At 41.9% G+C, this 25,024-nt stretch overlaps 1 protein-coding gene across 24 annotated transcripts in view; it reads left to right on the top strand.

Moving 5' to 3' along the window:
- Positions 1–25,024, top strand: part of APBB2 (amyloid beta precursor protein binding family B member 2) — a 380,651-nt gene that overhangs the window by 189,537 nt on the left and 166,090 nt on the right. For all 24 annotated transcript variants that reach the window (XM_021101154.1, XM_021101149.1, XM_021101147.1 and 21 more), the window contains one exon: positions 1,940–2,755. In XM_021101154.1, the coding sequence (XP_020956813.1) occupies positions 1,940–2,755 (816 nt within the window). The remainder of the gene's footprint in view (positions 1–1,939; positions 2,756–25,024) is intronic.

Genomic DNA, 25,024 nt, shown 5'->3' with positions numbered 1-25,024 from the left:
GCCAAGTGCTGAGGTAGGTGCCGAGTAAACAGGAATCCTTATAAATAATAATTCTGAAGAACAGGGCCCAAAGTCTAACCACTTGGGGTTACAGCCCTTAACTCTCCCTGTGGGCCACATGGTCATTTGGTAGATAAAGACACTGCCTGGAGTGTTACAGGTGTTGCCTGGTTTCTGAGAAGCACACAGACTCTAGGATGAGTGAGTAACTTGGTTCTAAAAGAGCCCATCCATGGAGTTCCTGTCGTGGCTCAGCGGTTAACGAATCCAAGTACTATGAAGTTGCGTGTTCGATCCCTGGCTTCGCTCAGTGGGTTAAGGATCCGGTGTTGCCATGAGCTGTGGTGTAGGTTGCAGACGTGGCTCGGATCCCGCGTTGCTGTGACTGTGGCTCTGGCGTAGGCTGGTGGCTACAGCTCCAATTAGACCCCTAGCCTGGGAACCTCCATATGCTGCAGGTGCGGCCCTAAAAAGGACAGAAAGACAAAAAAAAAGAAAAAAAAAAAAAAGCCCATCTTGAGTATTAGATAATAGAAAGGGATACCTCTGAGCTCCAAATAGGAGACTGTTCTTTTTTTTTTAAATGGCTGCACCCATGACCTATGGAAATTCCCAGGCCAGGGACTGAATCTGTGCTGCAGCTACGGTTTACACCACAGCTGTGGCAACACTGGAACCTTTAACCCACTGCCCTGGGCAGGGATTGAACCTGCACCTCTGCAGTGACCTGAGCCACTGCCGTCAGAATCTTAACCCACTGTGCCACAGCAGGAACTCGTCAGGAGACCATTCTTAGCTGCCCCTCCCCTGTGGAGGTTCCCTGTGGAGGAGGAGGGAGTTGTCACAATACGATTTCAGGAATGTTAGGAGCTGTGCCTTGGTTCATCTGCTGCTGCCGTAGAGCCTGTGAAGGTCTCCAGAGGGCAAGGGATCAGATCAGAAGGAAGTCATTCCTCATAGACTGCAAAATCTGAAACCTCAGGAATTCTTGCTGATGAATTTTATTCCCTTCCAGCCTGAGAAACCTTTCTTTCTCCCTAGCAAGAGCCACATGGAATAAATCACTGATGGGGTGAACAATATTTGAGATAAATGCCGCTGTCAGATAGTTTCCTAGGAGTTCTGCAAGGGCACGTGGTGACTGCAAACAGCTCAATTTGTGTTTTAATTCAGTGGAATATATTCAGACTCCTTTGGGGGCTGTAACATGTCTGGAGCCAAGGGCTCAGGACTACCTTAGTAGTAGTAGTTTTATGTGCATTGTCTTTGTTCCTGAGCAATTAAGCCATTTCTCCCAAATTTCTGTTTAGTACAAACACTAAGCCTAGGTCAGAAACGGTCACAAAGACATTATCAAGCTCTAATGGAGGTTTGACTTTTTTCTTTCCCTGGCATTCAGAACCTGATTTCTAAACATGTTGAGAAAAATTACCTTGGATGTATGGTGCTTCATTGAACAGTGACCTTTCAGGTTAATTAAGAAAGCTGGAGCCCCAGAGGATTTTTGAGCAACTTTTTTTTGTTGCCTGAGGGGACGGCAGAATAGAAATTGTGGTGTAAATGTTTAGAAAGGGGATGATTTTCAAGGTTGTGAAAAATGAAGGCCAGCTGCTAGAAGAAAATGCTTTCATATGAATTCGAGAGAGAGAGAGACTTATTTATTCTAAGGGAAATTTGGACCCTTAGACCTCTTAGCTTTCCTATAAATTGGCTCTTGTGTAGCCCCTTTAAGCCTTTTATTTGCTCCTGTTAAACGTATGAGCAAATGGTGAAAAGAAAACCAGAAAATGGATCAGTTCTACAAGAGCGGCAGTGGAAGCAATAGTTCTTTCAGTTTTCTGTCTTAAAATGTTTGCTCACTCTGTATGCATAGTGGAATAAAGCCAAGCATCTAACGACCAGTTGTCCTTTTTTTTTTTTTTTTTTTTCTTTTTTCCAGCGGACTCAGGTGTAGACACTTTGGCAGTGTTTATGGCCAGCAGCGGAACCACAGACGTCACGAATCGGAACAGTCCAGCCACACCACCAAACACCCTTAATCTCCGTTCCTCCCACAATGAACTGTTGAACGCTGAAATCAAACACACCGAAACCAAGAACAGCACACCCCCCAAGTGCAGGAAAAAATATGCATTAACTAACATCCAGGCGGCAATGGGCCTCTCGGATCCGGCTGCACAGCCCCTGCTGGGAAATGGCTCTGCCAACATCAAGCTGGTGAAGAATGGGGAGAACCAGCTCCGGAAGGCTGCCGAGCAAGGGCAGCAGGACCCCAACAAAAACGTCAGCCCCACTGCAGTCATCAACATAACTTCTGAGAAGTTGGAGGGTAAGGAGCCCCACGCACAGGAGTCCTCAGGCTGTGAGATTTTACCCTCCCAGCCCCGGAGAACCAAGAGCTTCCTGAATTACTATGCAGACCTGGAAACCTCAGCCAGGGACCTCGAGCAGACCTCGGGCAACCAGCACGGGGCCGTGGAAGAGAATTCCCAGCCAGGCCAGGGCCAGGCCTCCACCGTCCTTGGGAATGGCGCTTTGCTGCTGCAGAAACCAAACAAGCCCCAGTTCAGCCCCGAGGATGGCCACCTAGCCACGGTGTCCTCCAGCCCGGAGACCAAGAAGGATCACCCGAAGACGGGGGCCAAAACCGATTGCGCGCTGCACCGGATCCAGAACCTGGCGCCGAGTGACGAGGAGTCCAGCTGGACGACACTATCCCAAGACAGCGCCTCCCCCAGCTCCCCGGATGAGACAGGTACCCCTGGGAAAGGTGTAGCCTAAAGTGGCACTTTCTTTGGGTGTCTTCATTTGCTGGTGGAGTTAATCTGTACCCCTACCCACCCCCAACTCCCCGCCAAAATTTTTTTTCACTTGCAGGTAGAGAAAAACATGAGCCTCTTGGGATAAAGTGGAGGTAGAATCATGTGGAAAATATGATCAGATTCCTCAGTGATTTCCTTTTGATTCCTACGTAGAATGTTTGTCCTGGGAAGCATTTTCATAAAAGAAAGAGGTCCCTGGTGTTAAGAACAAGAAAGCATTGTCTGTTTAGAAATTATGCTGCCAGTGGTTTAGGTAATAAGCCATTTCTACATACTGTCTAGGTAGAAATAGTGGATTTTGTTAAGGAAGGTTTAATAGTGGATTTTGTTAAGGTGGGTGATAAAAGACAGTTGCCAGGGGCGGGGCTGTAGCCTGAAAAAGAGAACCAACTATTTTAAAGTTCTCAGAAAAACTGATGTATGCTCCAGCTAATGCAAAGTTTCAGGTTGAACAAGTTGAAAGTCTCTTCATTAAAGACATTTCCCTTTTGACCTTTCCTGGGGAACATTTCATTAGCCTTATTCAGGTGACATTTGAAAGTGAGAAAGTGGTGTTTCTTTTAAAATCTGTGTGGGAAGTTTGGGGTTTTAACTAGTTGAGACCAGTCTTTCTTGACTTTGGTCTGTATTTGTAACCTCTTGGGATTTTTCAGAGGAGGGGCACTTGTGAGAGTAATGAACAGGTCCCTCAAAATCAGCTGCTTTTAACCTCATCTTCTCATAGCCTCTGTTTTACTGATCGTAAGATGAAAAGACGTGGGGAGCAGTATTGGGTCTGAATTCACTATAAACAAGCACTTGCAAAGGCATATTTCTTGAACCTGTCCCTGTGTCTGGTGGGTCCCACGGCTGCGTAAATGGGATGAGGATATGACAGAACCCCCAGGGAAGGGAATGGCATTTTCCCAGCCTATAAGGCAGAGAAGTCTCAAGGTCTACCAATAGGAAAAGAGAAGGACAAAGTAAGACATTAACTTCTTAAAACAACAACAACAACAACAAAAACCTGTTTTTGAAGTGCCCTTTAAAATCGCAGTGCTTTCTGGAGTTCCCGTCGTGGCTCAGTGATTAACGAATCTGACTAGGAACCATGGGGTTGCAGGTTCGATCCCTGGCCTCGCTTAGTGGGTTAAGGATCCGGCATTGCCGGGAGCTGTGGTGTAGGTCGCAGACAAGGCTCAGATCCCGTGTTGCTGTGGCTGTGGCGTAGGCCAGCAGCTACAGCTCTGATTCGACCCCTGGCCTGGGAACCTCCATATGTCTTTTTGTCCCTAGAAAAGGCAAAAAGACAATAAATAAATAAAATAAAATCACAATGCTTTCCATGACCGATCGCCTCAGCCTCTTTCGCTGGCTATGGAAGCAGGGAGGGTGAGATGGGATGGTTTCATCTCATGAATGTCTGGACCTGCACATTATTGGAGTCGTACTTAGGTTTAGTAATGTCACTGAGTTCACAACTCTTAGTTTTTACATTTAAGAGAATTCATGTCCTGTCTGAGATGATGGACACTCTCACCTCACCTGCCTGTGTTTGAATCTATACGAACGACTTCCTGAGTATCTCACGTCCAAACCCAACCTCGTGTGTCCCGCACCCTCCACCAAGGCCACGGTCTTCCTCAGGCCGTGGCTGCCTTTCTGTGGCTCTTCCAGGCCCTGTGTTCCCTCTTACACTCAAATTTTAAATTTTTCTGAAAGGAACTACGTAACATAAGTCCCCCCTGTTCCTCACTCTAACCCCCTTTTCCCCAGGGACAATCACTATTTTTTTTAAGAAACCATTTTAGATATATACCCACATATATAATACATTTTATGACATACTCATATTTTATACTGATATTTTTATTTACTTTTATAATTATATATATGTGTGTATATATGTATTTGTCTTTTTAGGGCTGCACCCGAAGCATATGGAGGTTCCCAGGCTAGGGGTTGAGTTCCAGCTGTAGGCGCCAGCCTACACCACAGCCACAGCAACACGGGATCTGAGCAACATCTGCAAACTACACCACAGCTCAGGGCAACACCAGGTCCTCAGCCCCCTGAGTGAGGCCAGGGATCGAACTTGCGTCCTCATGGATACTACTCAGATTTGTGTCCCCTGAGCCACAGTGGAAACTCCTATAATGATATTTTTAAAGAGTCCTTACTTTTTAGAGATTCATACTAAAGCATAGTCATAATATACTAATATAAATAATACTGTGTATAGGATTTTGCCCATAAGCTGATCCTTGTTAAAGGTAGGTATGTAACAGTTTACTATTCTGTTCTAATTTTATATGTTTAAAAATTTCCACGGTAAAAATTAAAACAAAAAAATTGACTCCAATTACATTCTTTTATGAATGCTGTGGCTTTTCCCACCAAAGTATGTATTTTGCAGATCAGTCCATATCAGGACATAGCATGTTTCTACCTTAGGCTGAATTTTTTAAGCATTAGGCATGCTCTTCCACTCTCTTCAGGCTCCATGATCTATTTCACGATCCTGCGCTGCTGAGTGTTTAGAGCATATCTGTTCATGGTCCTGTCGCTTATTGAGAGGGTCAGTGGAGAGTACCAAGTTTAAACTGAACCTGTGCCCTGGCTCTGTGCACTGCCACTCTCTCCCGGGAACCTTCCTGGGGTCCCCTTGGTTCAACCTCATGTGCTCAGTGTCCTGGTGTTACTTGCTGCTCAGCATGCGATGCGAGCTGGATTAGAGTTTTATGACAGGTTGAGAGGATACATTCATTTTTCATTCAAGTGGAAGATCTTTGAATTTTAAAGTAAGAATAACAGTACGGTGATAGCCTGTGATGGGTCGCTCACGATAGACCTTTCCAATCAGATGTGCTTGAAAGAATGGGTTAGCTGTGACCCAGCTCTAAAGCTGTAAGATTGAGTTTTTTACAAAGGCTAGAAGCCATACCTTCAAAATGATCACTTTGGGATCTCTACCTATTTCAGCATAATGCGATATCTCAACATGTTAATATTAATGCTACTTGGGAATTCTTTTGGAATTTCCTCAGAGCCAGTTGCGAACTCCTACTGAAAAGATACTTCTTCACTTCATGATCACACAAATCACATAAATTAGTGGGTCAATAAAAAAATTGCAGCATTGTTTTTTTTTATTTCATATTGTTCGTGCTTACAACGATCACAGTCAATTTAAATTATATATTTTTTGGAGTTCCTGTTGTGGCTCAGTGGTTAGCGAAACCAACTAGCATTGATGAGGACGCCAGTTCAATCCCTGGCCTTGTTCAGTGGGTTCCGTTGCCGTGAGCTGTGGTGTAGGTCGCAGACATGGCTTGGATCTCAAGTTGCTGTGGCTGTGGTGTAGGCCGGCGGCTATAGCTCCGATTCGACCCCTAGCCTGGGAACCTCCATATGCTGAAGGTGCAGCCCTAAAAGGCAAAAAGACAAAAATAAATAAATAAATAAATTATACATTTTTTGTTTCACTTCTGATGGTGAAATCATTATTATATATGTTGTACATCATATATGTTTATAAATATGTGCATATATGTATAATAAACACCAGTAGTAATTATTGAAAGACAATAATAAATAAGAGCAAATATTTTGTAAGATACCAGTATGCAGTGCCATGGTACATATATAAAAAGTGTCCATATTTGCTTCGTCACTATGTGTGAAGGAAAGACTCATTATAGTGGTGAATGTTTTATGACTAAATCATGGCACAGTTCTCTTTGGATTGAACAGTGTGCTTTGGGGAGCCTAGAAAAATAAAACAGACTCATTTCTATCCTCGGAGCATCCTTTCCAGGTTAGAATGCTGTTTATGAAATAAATGCACCACCTCGCCCAGAGACTGACCACTTTCTATTTCCCTTTCTTCCTGAATCGCCCACGGTACCATGCTAGTAAATTTTTTTGCACACACATGTATATGCTGTGTTCCTCCTCTTTTCCTCCCATGTTGTCTGACCTTTGAGGAACAGGAGGTTATTAGAAGGGGAAAAAATAACACCAGTGACATTACTAAGTTTCATAGGAATTTGGAAAGTTCAAAAGAATGCCTTGGCATTGATTTTGAAAGAAGGAGTTGTGTCATTTTGGTACTTGAAAGTGGGAACTTTCAGTCTGTTCAGGTTTTTGTCAGAGATGCAGTCCCCTCAGTGGCCCTAGGTATGCTCAGATGGCTCAGATACATATAGGTTGATCAGATGGTGTGTAGTCACTGCATGTGTCACCTGGCCTTTTATGTTTGCTTAATGAAATTCTTTGAAAGACACAACATTTTGATGCCTGGGTATAGGTTTCAGTGCCTAGTTTGTACCAACAGGTAACTTCTATTTAATTGGAGGCTTAATAAAAGTGAAGATACAGAACATAAAACTGAGTGGATCTTGTGAAATAGTCATTTCAAAATTGGGTTCATTACTAAGGTGTACAAAGCCAGGATATACATCAAGAAAACCAAATCTAGATGGTGGGGCAGTGGGCCTAGTGCTGCATTAACTTAATTTTTGAGAACGTGGACTCTAGAGTCAACTGCCTAAGTTCAAATCTCCACTGGGTTCCTTGTTGGCAATTCACATGGCTTCTCCTCTGTCAACTGGGGCTGCTAGGAGGGTTTTAGTAAACATATATTGTGAAGATGAAGTGAGAGCATCTTTGAAGAGCTCTTAGAACAGTGTCTGGCATATAATAAGAGCTTAATAAATATTAGTGCTTATTATTGTTAGTGAGGTCGTTATCAGTATAGCACTGGGTTATGAAAGTTTACCTCTCTCAGGAGTTCCTGTTGAGGCTCAGTGGTTAACGAACCCAACTAGTATCCATGAGCATGCAGGTTCAATCCCTGGCCCTGCTCGGTAGGTTAAAGACCCAGTGTTGCTGTGAGCTATGGAGTAGGTTGCTGATGCGGCTCGGATACTGCATTGCTGTGGCTGTGGTGTAGGCCAGCGGCTACAGCTCTGATTCGACTCCTAGCCTGGGAACCTCCATGTGCCTCGGGTGAGACCCTAAAAAAAGACAAAAAAAAAAAAAAAGTTTACCTCTCTCTTAATTATGAATTACCCATGTTTTGGGTTCTGATTTTAGGTTAGGACTTTCTGCACCCTAGGAGCCAGGGGTTGGTTTATCATCATCTTTTGTACTGTCAGTGTCTGAAATATAGCAGGTGAACTTAGTAAATATATAATGATTAATCGAATAAAGATGGAGTCCATCAACATATCCCCAGATGGCCCTGGTGTATTGAGTAAATCATTTGATGTTATATTTTGATTGATGTCTGATTTTGAAATTGGCTATATATTTTGTGACTTGATTGTATTGCCTTATAAGAGGGGGATGCTGATTAACCAGTTGTTGATTGAGGGAGGCACAGTGAAATTCTGTGTGCCAGATCTTGTCTGTGGACTTTCTTACACTCAGGTGGCCATGCTGGGGACTTGAGTCAAGGTCGTTGGACACAACATCCAGGGTTCTTCCACTGTATCATCGTTCTCAGACCCAGGCTTGTGGCAGCAGTGGCTGAAAACATCAGACTTTATCCAGTTCATCTAGATGTGTGCAGTAGTTGTCTTCATAATCTGGAAGATGGAAAATTGTATTTTATTGTATTTATTTATTTATTTATTTATTGTCTTTTGTTTTCCTAGGGCCTCACCCGTGGCATATGGAGGTTCCCAGGCTAGGAGTTTAATCAGAGCTGTAGCTGCCTAGGCCACAGCCATGAGGGATCTGAGTCTGCAACCTACACCACAGCTCACAGCAACGCCAGATCCTTAATCCCCTGAGCAGGCCAGGAATCGAACCTGCAACCTCATGGTTCCTAGTTGGATTCCTTTTCTCTGCGCCACAATGGGAACTCTGGAAAATTATATTTTAGAGGATCTTTCCATTCCTATGAGCAATTGAATTTTGGCTCAAATGTTAACTCCTCTGTATGAAACCTTTCTCGATCCTCTGAGCTGTCCAAAGTCCTTTTTCTGAACCCCAAGGAAATATTCCCAAGGCTGTTATCACCCTCCTCTCAGCAGTTTGTAACCTTCCTGGAGAATTTTTCGTTTAGACTTGGAACGCCATGAAAACAGGACTTCAGTCTTCATTATGCGTGGATGTGAATGTCACACAGCATGTGACGCATAGCTCCAGGCTCCATAAATGTTATCTGTTTGCTGGGTAGGTAGAGGGAGCTGGACCACAAATGTGCACCCTCTCTAAGGTTTGCTGTATCAGTATAACCAGAGCAAATAGAAAAAGTAAGCACAGCTGATAGAAAATAATTGTTCAGAGCATCTGGATAGGGTGATTCTTATTTATATTCTAGGCTCCTGGGAGGGATGAAGAATCAGGGCCAGCACTTCAGTCTATTACAAACATGCTTTGTGTTTGAGTCTGTAAGTCTGCAAATCAGAATGGCCAGGGTGAAGGAAAAGGACCATTTTGTTTTCACTTATCTTCACACTTCGCCCTACATTACAAGTTGATCCTTGTTACTCGAGAGTTTGAATCTTTTGATGTCTTAAATTGATTGCTTTCTAGTCTTGAGGCAAGCAAAGTGGAACTTTTTTTGCAGGCTGAATAGCTGGTGAGGGCACAAGCCAAGGCACAAACCTAATTATGTCAACACAGTTGGCAGCACTAATTATTTCTGGCCTCATCTAGCTTAAAAGTGTTGGAGCTTTGGATAAGTTTATATTATTAACACTTTGAGAAACTTCTTTTAACTGCTCATTTTATGTCAAATGATTTTTGAGAATTCGAACCATAAATTACTTTTAAATTGGTTTTTAAAAGCTCCCATCCCTTAAGGAAAAAAAGAATTCCAGGATATCAGAAAGGCCCAGCATTCAGCTGCTTTGTCTTGCTGAATTAATTTTAATCTTTGAAACACCCTTTGGTGATTCACTAGCCTTCCTGTCTTGTCTTCTCAGTTGAGACTTCCCTGAAGTGACAGGAGGAATTCAAGCAGACAGATGTGAGATGTTTCCAAAATAGCTCGGACACTCTGTGTTCTGGGGTAGATGGTGTGATTTCCAAATTAGATTTTAGTACCTTGGGGGCAAGATGTATAAAAAGATTTTTTATCTCACCCCATGAACTTATGGAAGAAAATGGTTTTGCTCCATTAATTATTTTTGGAACATTCCAGACAAAAATATATATATATTCAATTGAATGGTTAGGTTTTGGTTGCCTTCTATTACAAAGTATTATACTAGGTACTTCAGGGCACAAAAAGATGAATGCAGTGAAACGAGTGGCAGCAAAAGTCTAATAGTCCAGTAGCGAACACAGACTGTCAGTATGTTCAGGATGGCACCAGGAGGGAGCTATGAAATGCTGGATGCTGTGGGGTAGGGGGAGCCTAGAGGAAGAAAGAACTGATTGGATGTGGAAGTTCAGGCCCTGAAGTCATCTCTTCTGGAAATGGAATAGACTTTAGATAGATGAAGATCTGGGGAGATCATGGCCTTTCCTGGAGAGATTTGTTAAAAAGTAAGGAATCCTTTTCTTTTTAAAATTAATCACTGGGAGTTTCCGTCATGGCTCTGTGGAAATGAATCTGACTAGCATTCGTGAGGATGCATGCAGGTTTGATCCCTGGCCTTACTCGATGGGTTAAGGATCTGGCGTTGCCATGAGCTGTGGTGTAAGTCACAGACGTGGCTTGGATCTGGTGTTGCTGTGGCTGTGGCTTAGGCCAGCGGCTACAGCTCTGGTTCAACCCTCAGCCTGGGAACCTCCATATGCTGCAGATGCAATCCTAAAAAGACCAAAAAACAAAAACAAAAACAAAAAACCATTCTGCCATGACCCATTGTCCTCACAAAAGGACCTTAAGTTAATAAACACATAGAGAGATTTATGGTTTTAGAAGCCAAGTGGCTACAGAAACATCCAGAGAGTCAGCAAGCTTGATTTTATCTACAGCCATGAGCAGTTTCAACTACGGACATTAACAACCACTCAAGAGTTTGGAGGTTTGTTCTCCATTGCTTTGCTTTAACTCATCCATTCTTCTTTTTCACTTGTTAATTTGATAGAGATATGCACATACCAATTATTTTTATTAAAGTATAGTTGATTTACAATGTTGTACCAATTTCTGCTGAACAGCAAAGTGACCCAGTCATACACGTATATATATATGTTCTTTTTCTGACATTATCTTACATAATGTTCTATCCCAAGAGATTGGGATATAGTTCCCTGTGCCGTATAGTAGGGCCTCACTGCTTATCCATTCTATATGTAATAGTTTATATTTACTAACCTCAAACTCCCAGCCCATCCCACTCCCCCCGCCCCACTTTGGCAACCACAAGTCTATTCTCCATGTCTGTGAGTCTGTTTCTGTTTTGTAGATAGGTTCATTTGTGTCATACCTTAGATGCCACATACAAGTGATGTCTTAGGGTATTTGTCTTTCTCCTTCTCCCTGACTTCACTTAGTATGAGAATCTCTAGTTGTATGTATGTTGCCAATTATTTTTTTTAAAAGTCTACTCTGTGGACTGTGCTAGGTACCTGAGACCTAGAATTAAATTAGAACCAGTCTGTGACCTCAAATAACTCACATAGAGTTTCCTGTCTCCATGCATGACCACCACATGTAGTTATGTTCTAAAATATGTCCCCGGGGTCTTTGTCCATTTCACACAGCATGCGTCAGGACATAGAAAAGATAAAGACCACACCCAGGTCCTGGGTAATACAAGTTTCCAAGCAAAGCAGAAGATGTTTAGATGTTTTATTAGTTTCTTGGGGACAAATTACCGTACACTTGATGGTTTAACACAGCAAATTCATTTCTTTGACAGTTCTGGAGTCTAGAAGTTGGAAATCAAGGTATCGCAAGGTCATGCTCCCTCTGAAGGCTCTTTCCTTGTGTTTTCCAGACTTCTGGTGGGTCCTGGCACTGCTTGGCTTTCCTTGGCTTGTAGCTGCGTCTCTGCATCTCTGCTTTTGTCTTCCCATGGTCTTTTAAGGATACCAGTCATGGATTTAGAGCCCACCCTAATCCAATATGGCCTCACCTTAACTGATTATATCTGCAAAGACTATATTTCCAAATAAGATCACCTCCTGAGGATTTGAGTGGATATGAATTTTAGGGGAATATGATTCAACCGAGTACAGATGTTTTCATAGGTAATTCCTTAATATATGTGACACAGAGGAGATGGGAAAGGATATTTGTAGGAATTACTGTATTCAAATTTTTCAAGAAGAAAAGTTAATTCTTGTCAGAATTGATAAGTGAATAGAATATGGTGCAGAGGAGCTCAGGATAGTTTGGGGTTACCTTCATTTAATTTCTTTTTCTAAAATTTATTAAAGTATAGTTGATTTTCAATGTTATGTTAATTTCCACTGTACAGCAAAGTGATTCAGTTATACCTATATATACGTTCTTTTTCATGTTCTTTTCCATTATGGTTTATCACAGGTCATCGAATATAGTTCCCTTTGCTATACAGTAGGACCTTGTTGTTTATCCATTCTATTCGTAATAGTTTGCATCTGCTAGTCTCAAACTCCTAATCCATCCCTTCTCCACTGCCCCCCTAGACAACCCCAAGTCTGTTCTTTATGTCTATGAGTCTGTTTCTATTTTGTAAATAGGTTCATTTTTGTCATATTTTAGATTTCACATATGTGATATCATACAGTATTTGTCTTTCTCTTTTTGACGTATTTCACTCAGTATGATAATCTCTAGATCCACCCATGTTGCTGTAAATGGCATTATTTCATTCCTTTTTATGGCCTTTGTGTGTGTACACACACACACCACGTTGTCTTAATCCATTCATCTGTCGGTGGACATTTAGGTTGTTTCTGTGTCTTGGCTATTGTATATAATGCTGCTCTGAACATAGGCGTGTGTGTATCTTTTCAAATTAAAGTTTTATTTGTATGTGTGCCCAGGATTGAGATTGCTGGATTATATAGCAACTCTGTTTTTTAGTCTCTGAGGTATTTCCATACTGTTTTCCATAGTGGCTGCACCAATTTACATTCTCACCAGCAGTGTAGGAGGGTTCCCTTTTTTCCACATCCTCTCCAGCATTTATTGTTGGTAGACTTTTTTTTTTTTCGTTTTCGTTTTAGGTCAGCACTTGAGGCATATGGAAGTTCTCAGACTAGAGGTCGAATCTGAGCTGTAGCTGCCCACCTATACTGTAGCCATAGCAATGTGGGATCCAAGCTACATGCGCAACCTTCACTGCATCTTGTGGCAATGCCAGATACTTAACCCACTGAGCAAGGCCAGGAATCAAACTCTCATTCGCATGGACAGAATGTTGGGTTCTTAACCCACTGAGCCACAGCAGAAGTTCCCTTGATGTTATTTTAAAAGGGATTGTTTTTTACATTCTCTTTCTGGTATGTTATTGTTAGCATAAAGAAATGCAACTGATTTCTGTATGCTACTCTGGTATCCGCCGACCTTACTGAATTTGTTTATTAGTTCTAGTAGTTTTCGTGTGGAGTTTTTAGCGTTTTCTATATAGAGTATCATGCCATCTGCATATAAGGACAATTTTCTCTCTTCCAATTTGGATACTTTTTTTTTTTTTTTTTCTTGTCTGATTGCTGTGACTAGGACTTCAAATATTATGTTGAATAGGAATGGTGAGAGTGAGCATTTTTATCTTGTTCTACCCAAATTCTTCATTGTGGAGATGAGAAACCTAAGTGTGCACCCTGATACTGATGAATCTGGAACCACAAACCCACCTGAGGTTGGGAATATGTGTGCACAGGTCAGGAAAACAGGAGGAAGACATAGTACAGCTTCACATTTAGCAGTCTGACTCAGTTCCAAGCAGCATAGTTCAGGGAACTTGGTCTATGTAGATGAGGTTTTTTTCTTTGTTTCAAAGCTTAAAAACAGTCAGATAGGGATATCAGTAACAGCTATGCTTTTCCTACTTCTGTTTGAAACATTACTTACCAAATATATAGGATTTCCTTAGGAGCTATGTAGAATATAAAGGAAAAAAAGAGGACCCTAAAAAACTATGACCCTAAAAAAATATGACCCTAAAGGCAATGAAAAGGCAATATGATGCTGCGAAAGTTTCAGAGATCACCAGTGGGCAATGCTGGAGATCGCACAGGAAACCCATAGACAAGTTTTATTTAGCAGATGCTATTTTGAATTAGATGCCAGTGCTTAGAAATTGGGAGCTTTTACATAAAAATGTGGGTTTCTCATTTCTTTTCTAAATGTAGAAATCTCACAGCACTGGGTTCCAGTGCCATAGAGGCCCCAGTCAGTGACAGCCCTTTAGATGGGTCCTGTCTTCTGGGGCTCAAGGCATTAGGCCTAAGGGCCCCTGCTCTAAGTGTCAGTAGACTCAGCCATGAGACACACATGAAACTATTTTAGTAAAAAGAACTAGACTAATGTGGGGCTTGCTGTTACAGCTGCATGCAGCTGCAATGCTATAGCAGCAGCATGCTGCATTTACAGACTTCCTTTAATCGTAGTGCTCCTAGTCTTAGTCCCATGCCTTCTGGTAGAATTCTAGAGTGTGACCTGAACTGTGAAGCAAAACATGCTTGAAATTTCCAAAGACATCTTTAGATGGCTTCTCAGAGTTCTCCATCTGTTAAGCTGGTTAGAGGAGGAAAGACATAGCTTTTCAAAAGCTGGGATGTGGGTGGTTCATAAATTTTGTGTTTCAAGTCTGGTTCAATTAATAGACCCAGTTTGCTTTCGTAAACGTGAGGGTAAGTTACCAATTACCCTTATAATTTGTATATTGTGTTTCTCTGTCAGATCCCTTGGGTGCAAAACAGTGAAATAAAAACTTCCTGTTCAGACAGATTTGACTGGAAAGTTGAATCATTTAACTATTAGAAAATCATCTGGGGTCAGCCTTCCGTGTATAAGGGCCAGAAAGTCGGAGAACAGGGTGATTCCAGCCTTAAAATGTTGTTGTCAGTATCTAAGACAGGAGATGATAGTGTTTTGTGAACTTTCCTTTTTTATTTTTTCTTTTCATTTTGCCTTCCATAGACTTAACTCTCAAATATGATTGAATTTAATCTTTGCAAGGATTCTTCCTTAATCTTACAAAGGACATTGTTAGATGATTAGTTTTCTTCCTCAGCATAATTTGAAGATTTATTCATATCACACTGCACTGAATTGATATCTCTAGGATATTGTAGGTCTTCGTTCTATAAATGACTTGTTTGGGAAGCAAATTAACTAGCTTGTTAATATGTTTGTTACAAGGATGCTTTTTTCTCCTACACAGGGTAGTGTATGTGATAATTAGGTATACAAGACGGCTGACCCATGAAAGCCTCCATGGTTACTAACAGACAAGTAGAATTGCATTTTTGGGGGGGAGGGGGAGTAGTCACACCTGTGGCACGCAGGAGTTCCCGGCCCAGGGATCGAACCCTCACCGTAGCAACAACCAGAGCCGCTGCAGTGACGGCGGGATCCTTAACCTGCGGCATCACGGGGTATTAATAGAACTATGGAACCTTTTCTCATATGTCCAAGAAGAAAAAATGATTCACAGTTCCATGTGGCATTGTCAGAAAGTGAGAGAATGGAGATGGCCCCAACTCCAAACCATTGGCAAAGGACTTTTGGGAGTGTAGCGAAGGAAGTTCAAGGACTGACGGTGGTGAGCTACCTGATAATTAGACATCTCCAGGGATACTTTTCTGTAATGGGCTAACTCCTCCATTCCCACTTTTCTGTTTCTGCTCCAGGGGTGTGTCCCTTGGGGGACCTTTGATCAACATTACCTTTCATCCTTTGCTCACTCTGGACAAGGAAGACCTCCTGCCCTTCTCTTCTTTCCCCAGAGTGAACATCGGTGTCTTTCCAGATTCTCAAGTGGCTTTCACCCTTTAGTTGATGGCTTCTGTTTATTTTTCCCCCACGTGCTGTGGAATAAGAGCCCTGAGTCAGAGAAGGAGCTCTGTGTATAATATATCGGAGAGAAGCACTTTTACTTCCGTTCTGTTGTATCTTCAATCTAGGGTTATTATATTGGTCAAATCTAGACTGTTTATTTTTAGGATACCTTTTATTAGGATAATAGGTTTAATCTTAACCCACTCATTTACTTTTTTTTTAATTTTATAATGATTTTTATTTTTTCCATTATAACTGGTTTACAGTGTTACCCATATACTTTCAATTGGGTATATTAGGACCTCATGTCTGCTGAGGTCCTAATATGTGCAAGGAAGTGAGCTAATTCTCCGGGTGATTCTAGGATTGAGGCGTAATCTCTCCTTCAAGGAACTCACAGGCTCCTTCCTCAAGGTTCTTTGAAATCTCTGACTCACCTGTGGCATTTACCACTTTCTGGGTTTTAGAGTCAGACATCCTGACCCATCCCGGTTCCATCACTTTCTTAACCTCTGAGCCCCAAGTTTCTTATCTCTAGAGTGGGAATAATAATGGTCTTATGCAATAGTTAATGAAAGCCCTTGGCACACAGAAGGCATTTTTAAAATGTTAAGTATCATTACAGTTGTTGTCGTGCCATTGCTGTGAGACTGGAGCTGTTTTCCCTTTGTTGTTATTGTCTTTAATTCCCAGAAATGAGTCCATACAGTAGGTACTCATGTTTGCGAGAATGATTAGCATGGTAAGTAAATTGTATTATTTATGCTAACAAGGCAACAAATTAAAGGTAATAGTTTACCTCCAGGAAGTTCACAATAATTAGGGGGATATATAAATCCTCTGCTTCTCAAATGTTTATGTACAGGAAAATCTCCTAGGGATCGTGTTGAAATACAGATTATGGTTCAGTCGGTCTGGGCTGACTTGTGCAGAGTCTATGTTTTTAGCGCGCTCTCTCAGGCAGTAGTGATATGAAACTCTGGTGCTTGATCACACTTTGGCTGCAGGAGGAAGGAGTCCAGTGTCTGTCCTGAGCACACAGAATAACCTGTGCCTGGGATACACTCGTATAAAAAAATAAAATAAAATAACGTGGAATAAACACATTTACCTCAAAACATAAGTAGTTGATACCAGGTAGATTTTTGTCAAGTATGTAAAACAGATAAGGGTTCTAAAGTTCCAGGTTATTTCATGACCTGGAGAGCGCTTGCGATGCAAGGAGAAGACAATTGAAAAGACACATAGCGGAGTTCCCATCGTGGCTCAGTGGGTTGGGGATCCGGCGTTGCCGTGAGCTGTGGTGTAGGTCACAGACGCGGCTCGGATCCCCAGTTGCCGTGAGCTGTGGTGTAGGTTGCAGACACTGCTTGAATCCCTCATTGCTGTGGCTGTCGCGTGGGCCAACGGCCACAGCTCCAATTTGACCCCTAGCCTGGGAACCTCCACATGCCATGGGTGCAGCCCCAGAAAAGACAAAAAAAAAAAAAAAAAAAAAAGACATAGGGTTTCAAGAAGTAAAGAGGTGGTGGGCACACAGAAAAAAGACACTGAAAGACATCAGACAAAGAGCTTGCTTTAAGACATTGTTCTCATACTTTTTGGTGCTGGGGACCTCTTTACACCTTCAAAATTATTGACAACCCCAAAGGTCTTTTGTTTATGTGGATTCTAACTATACCAGTATTTATTGTATTAAAATTAAAGCTGAGATATTTTTTGAAAGTTACTCACTTGAAAAAGAGTAAGAACCCATTGAAGTTAACAAAATAGAATGTTTAATGAAACAGAACACTTTTTCCCCCCAAATCCAATAACAATTTATTAGAAAAGCGATATTGTTTTATTTTTTTGAAAATCTCTTTACGACTTAATTGAAGGCATATGATTCTCTTAATCTGCTTCTGCCTTTAGAGTATCTCAGTAAATTGTTTTGGTTGAAACAGATGCAGAAAATCCTGCCAACCTCTTATAGATGTATAGGTGGAAATAGCCTTTTCAGGAATTTTTTTTGATATTATACCAAAACTTGATAATTGGTGGTTTCTTAAAAGTAAGATACAAAGTTGACTCTGAAACCACAATAGGAAACTTTTTTTGTACTTTGTTATATTAAAATTCATTGGTCTGTCACATATGATTTTGAAACATCATGCATTGGTGATTTGGAAAATGTTGGTTCAGTGAGTTAGGAAGATCTTCCAAATGTTGACACATTTCATTACACAATATAAAAACATCACGTTTGTTCATCTCACCCCTCTCAGAAAAGTCATTAATTATTGGGAAGCTGTCAAACTCTCAGTGGCAGATACAAGTTTTCTAAAATTCTCATTTTTACTTGAAAGCTCACATTTTATCATTGGCAACAAATACTGTCAGTTGTTTCCCTTGAAGTGACAGGCTCACCTCATTGTTTTGAGAAAATGTCTTTCTGGTTCCCAAATTTGAATAACTATAGTTTATCTGTCTGCAGTTCTGCAAGTAAGCAGAGTGTTCCGTGTGCTTTTACTTGAAGCAATGATCATACATGCAACTGCTGTGCTTTGTGCATAATTACATTAAAGAAGTGTATACAGGGGTTAAAATTTAATAAAATTAATAATTTTTTACTGCTTCAACAAGAATATTCTCAGGTAGAACTGACATTGTTTTTAGTAGGAGCATGAAGAACTGGGGGTACGATAATTACTTAATTACAATTTGTGCCATTTTCTTGCTTCACGCAGAAATGCCAGTAATTTTATCCATATTTTTTGCACCCTATCAGTTAAATGTCAACATACTGAAAAGGGCTGTAAATAACATCTTAGTATTATGAAAATAGTTTTGACCTCAGAGAGCCCTTGAAATTTCCTTTGGGAACTTTTGCTCTCCGTGGGGTCTTGCTTCCAGCAATTTGGTTGGAGAGGGGAGTCTATGATATTATGATAATTGTGAGAGAGGTCAAACAGGTGGGTAGCTGGAGGCCAGACTGGAGAATGTTACTGCTTAACTGTGACCTTGCTTTTGTTAGCAAAAAATGATTGACAGTCATGGTCAAAGGAGTGCCATTTGCAAGGTGGAGTTTGAAGGAGATACATGTGACATTGGCGCCTAGAATATGTTGGAGGGTCATGAGAGGCAGGCCGTAATGAGAGTTGAGCAGTGATCCATTTGAGATCGTAAGGACTGGAGATTAGTAACTTTAAAAAAAGGGCAGATGTAATGGTCCCTGGTGGCTTAGTGGGTTAAGGATCTGGCATTGTCACTGCTGTGGCTTGGGTCTTTGCTGTGGCGTGGGTTCGATCCCTGGTCCAGGAACTTCTGCATGTTGTGGGCATAGCCAACCCCACTCCCCCACCCCCCAAAAAGCAAGCAAGCAAACAGCAATAACAATAAAAATAGGACAGAAGTGGTAGAAAGGAATCCCTAGGATTTAGTGATTGATTGGACATGGGTGGTGAGGGAGAGAGTGGAATCAAAGATGGCAGGTTTTCAGTTTGAAGACTAAGAAAATGCTGGTTTTCAGAAACGGGTTGGGAGGAAGAATGTGTTTTTGGAGAAGGATGCTGATTTTGATTTTAGGTGTGTGAGTTTGTGACAATGTAGGAATAGCCAGGAGGTAACGTCCTGAGGTTAACTTGGGCACAATTTGTCCTTTGTGTCTGGGACGTTTATGTGTTCGTTTGGTGGGTCATTTTAACCATGTGTAGATTTAGAAGAGGGATGAGGTAGCGCTGGAGAGGGAACGTGGGTGTCTTAACCAGGTTGGGAGGCTGCCAGACAGCAACAACAAAAACAAAAAATCCAACAACACTGAAATGGTTGTGGTGGTTTGAACCAGTCTGCTGTCTTTTTCATGTTAAATATGAAGCTTGATTTAGCCATTCTTCTAGAATAATGGCTAGACATCTCATTCATCAATTATTGCGCTTTTATGCGGAGAGATAACCCATTCCATCTCTTTTAGTTTTAATTCTCTGTAGTGAAGTGAAGGGGCCACATGTGGAAGGACCAGCACTCTTTCCACTCATAAGTTGAGGGTCTGCCAGGTAAGACACCTAAGAGACTTTACCAGGTGGTGTTCGTGACCTTGGCCGGCTTGGGGTCTAGCTGACAGGCTCCAAAACTAGGCTCTAAAAAAAGATCTGCCTCTTAGGGATGGACTCATTAATCAAGCTCGTGAGACTATGGCAAAAATACCAGTTTATTAATTTTTGATGAGAATGAACATTCTTTAAGAGACTGAATTTCTTGACATTACACAATCAGGGCACCCTCTCAGTGTATTTCCCAGTTGGAAATAATTATCTTGTGACCTCATTTGCCCTAAACTACATGACTGGGCATTCTTTCCCTCTAGACAGTCGTACAGGAAACCCAGGCATAAGCAGAAGGTTTCTTGGAGAACATAGTCTGAGCCAAAAGAGAGGCAGGCAAATCTCATGTTTAAATGGTATCAAATGGGAATAGCCTGGGTGTCCTGTATTCCTTCGCCTTGGGATAATGCTACTAGGGAGCTAGAATCTTTGAATGGGCAAAGATTCTCCCTTCTTTGGAATCTGAGTCTATGATCTGCTTTTTCTAAGTTACCCAGGTTTCTGACACAGGGTCTCCTTTAGTCCCGGCTTGCACGTGTGTTTAAGGTGCCATACTCCTTTCAGAGTCGCTGTTGATCTGGCCAACATTCAACAAGAGTTGTAAACCTAATGAAACACGTGTAAAAATACATTTTCTTTGAACAAAGGATGTTTTGTTTTGTTTTTGGTAGAAGCAAGAAGCCCTGCCGTGCTCCTCATTGAACACTTTTCCAAGTGTTGGTTTGCAAAAAGCAGCCTCGCCACATACTTAGGAGGCATCCAAGAATACCGTCCGGGGGATATCTAAAATGTTGTTTAATTACAGCAGAAGAGGAGTTACAGCTGCTGAAGTCAACTAAGAAGCTGTGTTGATAACCAGTTAGGTGAAGTACACGTTTCATTCTCAAAAATTGTTCTGAGTATTAGCTGCAGAGATGTCCTTCCTTCCTTCCTTCCTTCCTTCTTTTGCCTTAATCGACAGCTCTCACTCTATTACTCTCACTTTGAATTTATGGGATATGTGTGTGTGTGAGAGAGAGAGAGGGTGAGGTGTTGAGAGAGACAGATAAAGCAGCTGTCCTGGTTTCAGAGCACTGTAACTGGTGGGGTGTATGCCTTGCAGTTCCGACCATCCTGAGCATCATCAGAGAGGATTATTCAGAGGCGCCTCAACCCACCTTGTGTAAGGTTAGGATGGGTAGAATCCTCAGCTAAAAAATACCTAGTGGTGGTGTGCAGAATTCTAAAAGAAACCTAGAAAACTGAGGGATACGTTGAATTAGGGAGGGAGAATTTTCAAAGCTGTAAAGTAAAAAGTGTGTCTGTTTTGGGAAGAGGGCTTAAAAAGTCTGGAGCTTCTCTCTCCATTATGCCTCTTTTCTGTGCTCATTTGAAATCAACAAACAAACAAAATCATCTCATTTCAAACTCAGTAGCCAGAAGCGAGAGAATTGCTATAGTTAGAACCCCATATATATTTTTTTCTGTGTTCTTTGCATTTGTTTTTTTTTTTTTTTTTTAATAAACAGGATCATTTGGGTAGAAGTTCCTCTGGTCCACCATAATTTCATCTAAAGTGTTTTGGAAGTTTTTTTCTTACACTAAAGAATGAACAAGTTAAAGTCACTAGAGGTATGAACATTTCAAAATGTATGATATTCTCCAGGGGACTTTTTTTTTTTTTTTCCCTTAATCAATACCAGGAAGTAATATAAGAAATTAAAAAATTAGAGAGTTCCTTTCGTGGCTTGTTGGTAACAAACCCAACTGGGATACATGAGGATGTATGTGGCTTCAATCCCTGGCCTCGCTCAGTGGGCTAACGATCCAGTGTTGCCGTGAGCTATGGTGTAGGCCGTCAGCTAATAGCTCCAGTTTGACCCCTGGCCTGGGAACTTCCACATGCTATAGGTGTGGCCCTAAAAAGACCAAAAAAAAGAAAAGGAAAAGGAAATATAAAAGTTAGAACCTAATTTAAAATGAACCTGGAGTTCCCGCTGTGGCGCAGTGGGTTACAATCAGACGACTGTAGCTCAGGTCACTCTGGAGGCATGGGTTCGATCTCCAGCCCAGCTAATGGGTTAAAGGTTCTGGCATAGGTCACTGTTGAGGCTCCGAGTCAACCTGTCAGGGAGGCTCGAAGTTCCCTGGCCTGGGTATGCCTTGGGTGCGGCCATAAAAAAAATAAATTAATTAAATAAAATGACCATAAATCTGTGTAGTCGCCAGACTAAATCCTCCACCCTCCCCTCACTATTCAGACTTCTCCCCGCTTCTTTCTCCCTTCCTCCACTTGCGTGCATAGAGCTTGTAAACCCTATCTAAATCTTTATAAACCGAATTTCAGTCTCTGCTTTCCTTGGCGGAAGTGGACAGACATAGACAGTTGGGAGTAATATGGCGAAACATATTTTTAAAATGATGGATGTGGTTTGGGATGAAATAAACCACTGGTTAACGTGTATTACTTTGCCCACATGGATGCGCTTAGACCCACCACACATTTCCTTGATGGCATAATTGGTCTGGATTCTGTCAAAGTGAAGCATTTTCCCCAAAAGCTTGCCGTAGTTCTGTCAAGAGCCCTCTGGAGGTCTGGAAGGTTTGGAATGGTAGGCTAATGAAATGCTGCATGGATTGTTGAGTTCTTTTTTTCTTCTTTCCTTCCATCCATCCATCCAACCATCCATCCATCCATCCATCCATCCATCCTCCTATCCTCCTTCCTTCCCTCCCTCTGCTCCTTCCTTCTGTATAAAATGTGATGATGGCACAAGTGCCTCGATGAGAAATGATCGATTTGGAATGACTCTCCCCACTTGTTTTTGGCACTTTTGTACTAAGAACCCGTTGTCTCAGGTTTGACCCCTGATACAGCTGGGCCATTCGCAGGATGCTGGGCCACAAACTAGGCAGAGTCTGTCAGTTTTAGGTTAAGTGTTATCTTATAAAACAGCTTTTACAGTTCGATAAATGCCCGTGTATGTACTGGATCATGATGAGAAAGTGCATTCTGGCAGCAGAGTGGAAAGTGTGGGATTTAGAGTCAGATGTTATCTAGGTTTCGAATCGCAGATCTGCTTCATCGCTCATGTTCTTGGGCACAGGACTGACTCTAAGTCTTCATTTCTGAAGTGGACTCGTATCGCCTTCCTCACAAAACCCCTGTGATGATCGAATGACTGCGTATGTGCTAAAATATGTGCCAAGTGTGTATATATGTATGTATGTAAAATATATTCCTGGCACATGGCAGCCATCGGCAAATGGTCTTTCCTTCCCTGCTTTCATGTTATCTGGTTTCCTAAGAAATTTAGTGACGCTTGTCGGTGATTCCTTTAACTTGGTGTTAACTTGGGTCTGAGTTACTATTTTAGAGCCAGCAGAATGGAACTTGCACTAAAATAGGATCCTCCTGCTCGCTTTGCCAAATGAATGTCTTCTGTTGGTCAGGTCTCCTGTGTGCTGGAAGCTCCTGTACCCCGGCCTGCCCTCCGGTGACCCAGTCTGTGAACTTTGCTCTGTTCAGTGATGACATGTTTCAGGCCTGCCTTCTAATGGCTTTAGGATCCACATTTCTTTCTAGGAAATCTTATACACAGCAAGCAAATTTTTTTCATTGTCCATTCTGATATTTGACCATATACATCCTGACCATATGTATATGTTTATAAGCCTCACACATTTGCAACATACTAATATGTGCATAGGTTCAACATACAAAGATAGAAATGGATAACTAGTATAATTAGAAGATACACTTTCTTCATAATTCCAGTGGACTATCTTGCATTATTCCCATTTTTTAAAAATTGTGACAAAATACGCATAACAGAATTTGCCATCTTAACCTTTTTTTTTTTTTTTTTTTTTTTTTTTTTTTTTGTCTTTTTGCTATTTCTTGGGCTGCTCCCGCGGCATATGGAGGTTCCCAGGCTAGGGGTCGAATCGGAGCTGTAGCCACCGGCCTACGCCAGAGCCACAGCAACGCAGGATCCGAGCCGCGTCTGCAACCTACACCACAGCTCACGGCAACGCCGGATCGTTAACCCACTGAGCAAGGGCAGGGACCGAACCTGCAACCTCATGGTTCCTAGTCGGATTCGTTAACCACTGCGCCACGACGGGAACTCCCATCTTAACCATTTTTAAGTGTACAGTTCAGTTATAAAAGTACATTCGTATTGTTATGTGACTGTCACTACCACCCATCCTTAGAACTCTTGTAAGACTGAAACTATATCCATTAAATAATAACTCCCCTATCTCTCCCCTCCCCGCCGGGCCCCGACAGCCGCCATTCTACTTTCTGTCTCTGATTTTGACTGCCCTGGGTTCCTCATACAACTGGAAATGTACTGGCATTTGTCTTTTTTTGCCACCAGCTTATTTCACTTAGCAGAGTAACCTCAAAGTTGATTCATGTGTAGTAGGTGTCAGAATGGCCTTCCTCTTTAAGGCTGAATAATATTCCATCACATGTGTGTGCCACATTGTGCTTATCCATTCATCTGTTGAGGGACACTAGAGTTGCTTCCACATTACCCACTTCCCCTTTTGAGGCTATTCATGTACTAGTGAGCCAAAGGACTAAGGCATATGAGCATTGTATAAGCATCCTGTAAGCATATGATGGGTAATAAGAAAAAATGCGGGGTTGGCCTTCCTTAAGGATTCAACCTTGTGGCTCTCACTCTGGTTTATGTTGTAAATCTCTTCGAGAGCTTTAAGAAATTATCTATGCTGGGGTATTCCCACCGTGGACTCTGATTTGACTGGCCTGTGATGGGAACAGTATTTAAAGTCCTGGGAGTTCCCATCATGGCTCAGTGGTTAACGAATCCAACTAGGAACCATGAGGTTGTGGGTTCCATCCCTGGCCTCGCTCAGTGGGTTAAGGATCCGGCCTTGCCGTAAGCTGTGGTGTAGGTCGCAGACGTGGCTCGGATTCCGAGTTGCTATGGCTGTGGTGCAGGCCGGCGGCTACAGCTCCAATTCGACCCCTAGCCTGAGAACCTCCATATGCCGATGGAGCAGCCCTAGAAAAGGCAAAGAGACAAAATAAATAAATAAATAAAATAAAGTTCTGGTATCATTATTTTTTAAAGCTCTCCAGGTCATTCCACTGTGCACAGCTAAGGTTGAGAATCATGGATTAACCTTTCAGAAATCCTACTCTCTTCATTTGTAAAATGCCATTGACGACATTCACTTTGTGTAAGTGATAACTGGTACCATTTCTTCAATGCCTCCTGTGTGTG

This window comes from Sus scrofa, chromosome 8 (assembly GCF_000003025.6).
Source record: "Sus scrofa isolate TJ Tabasco breed Duroc chromosome 8, Sscrofa11.1, whole genome shotgun sequence".
Lineage (NCBI taxonomy): Eukaryota > Metazoa > Chordata > Mammalia > Artiodactyla > Suidae > Sus > Sus scrofa.
The sequence above is the reverse complement of the archived record's forward strand: the minus strand, read 5'-3'. Positions and strand labels throughout refer to the sequence as shown.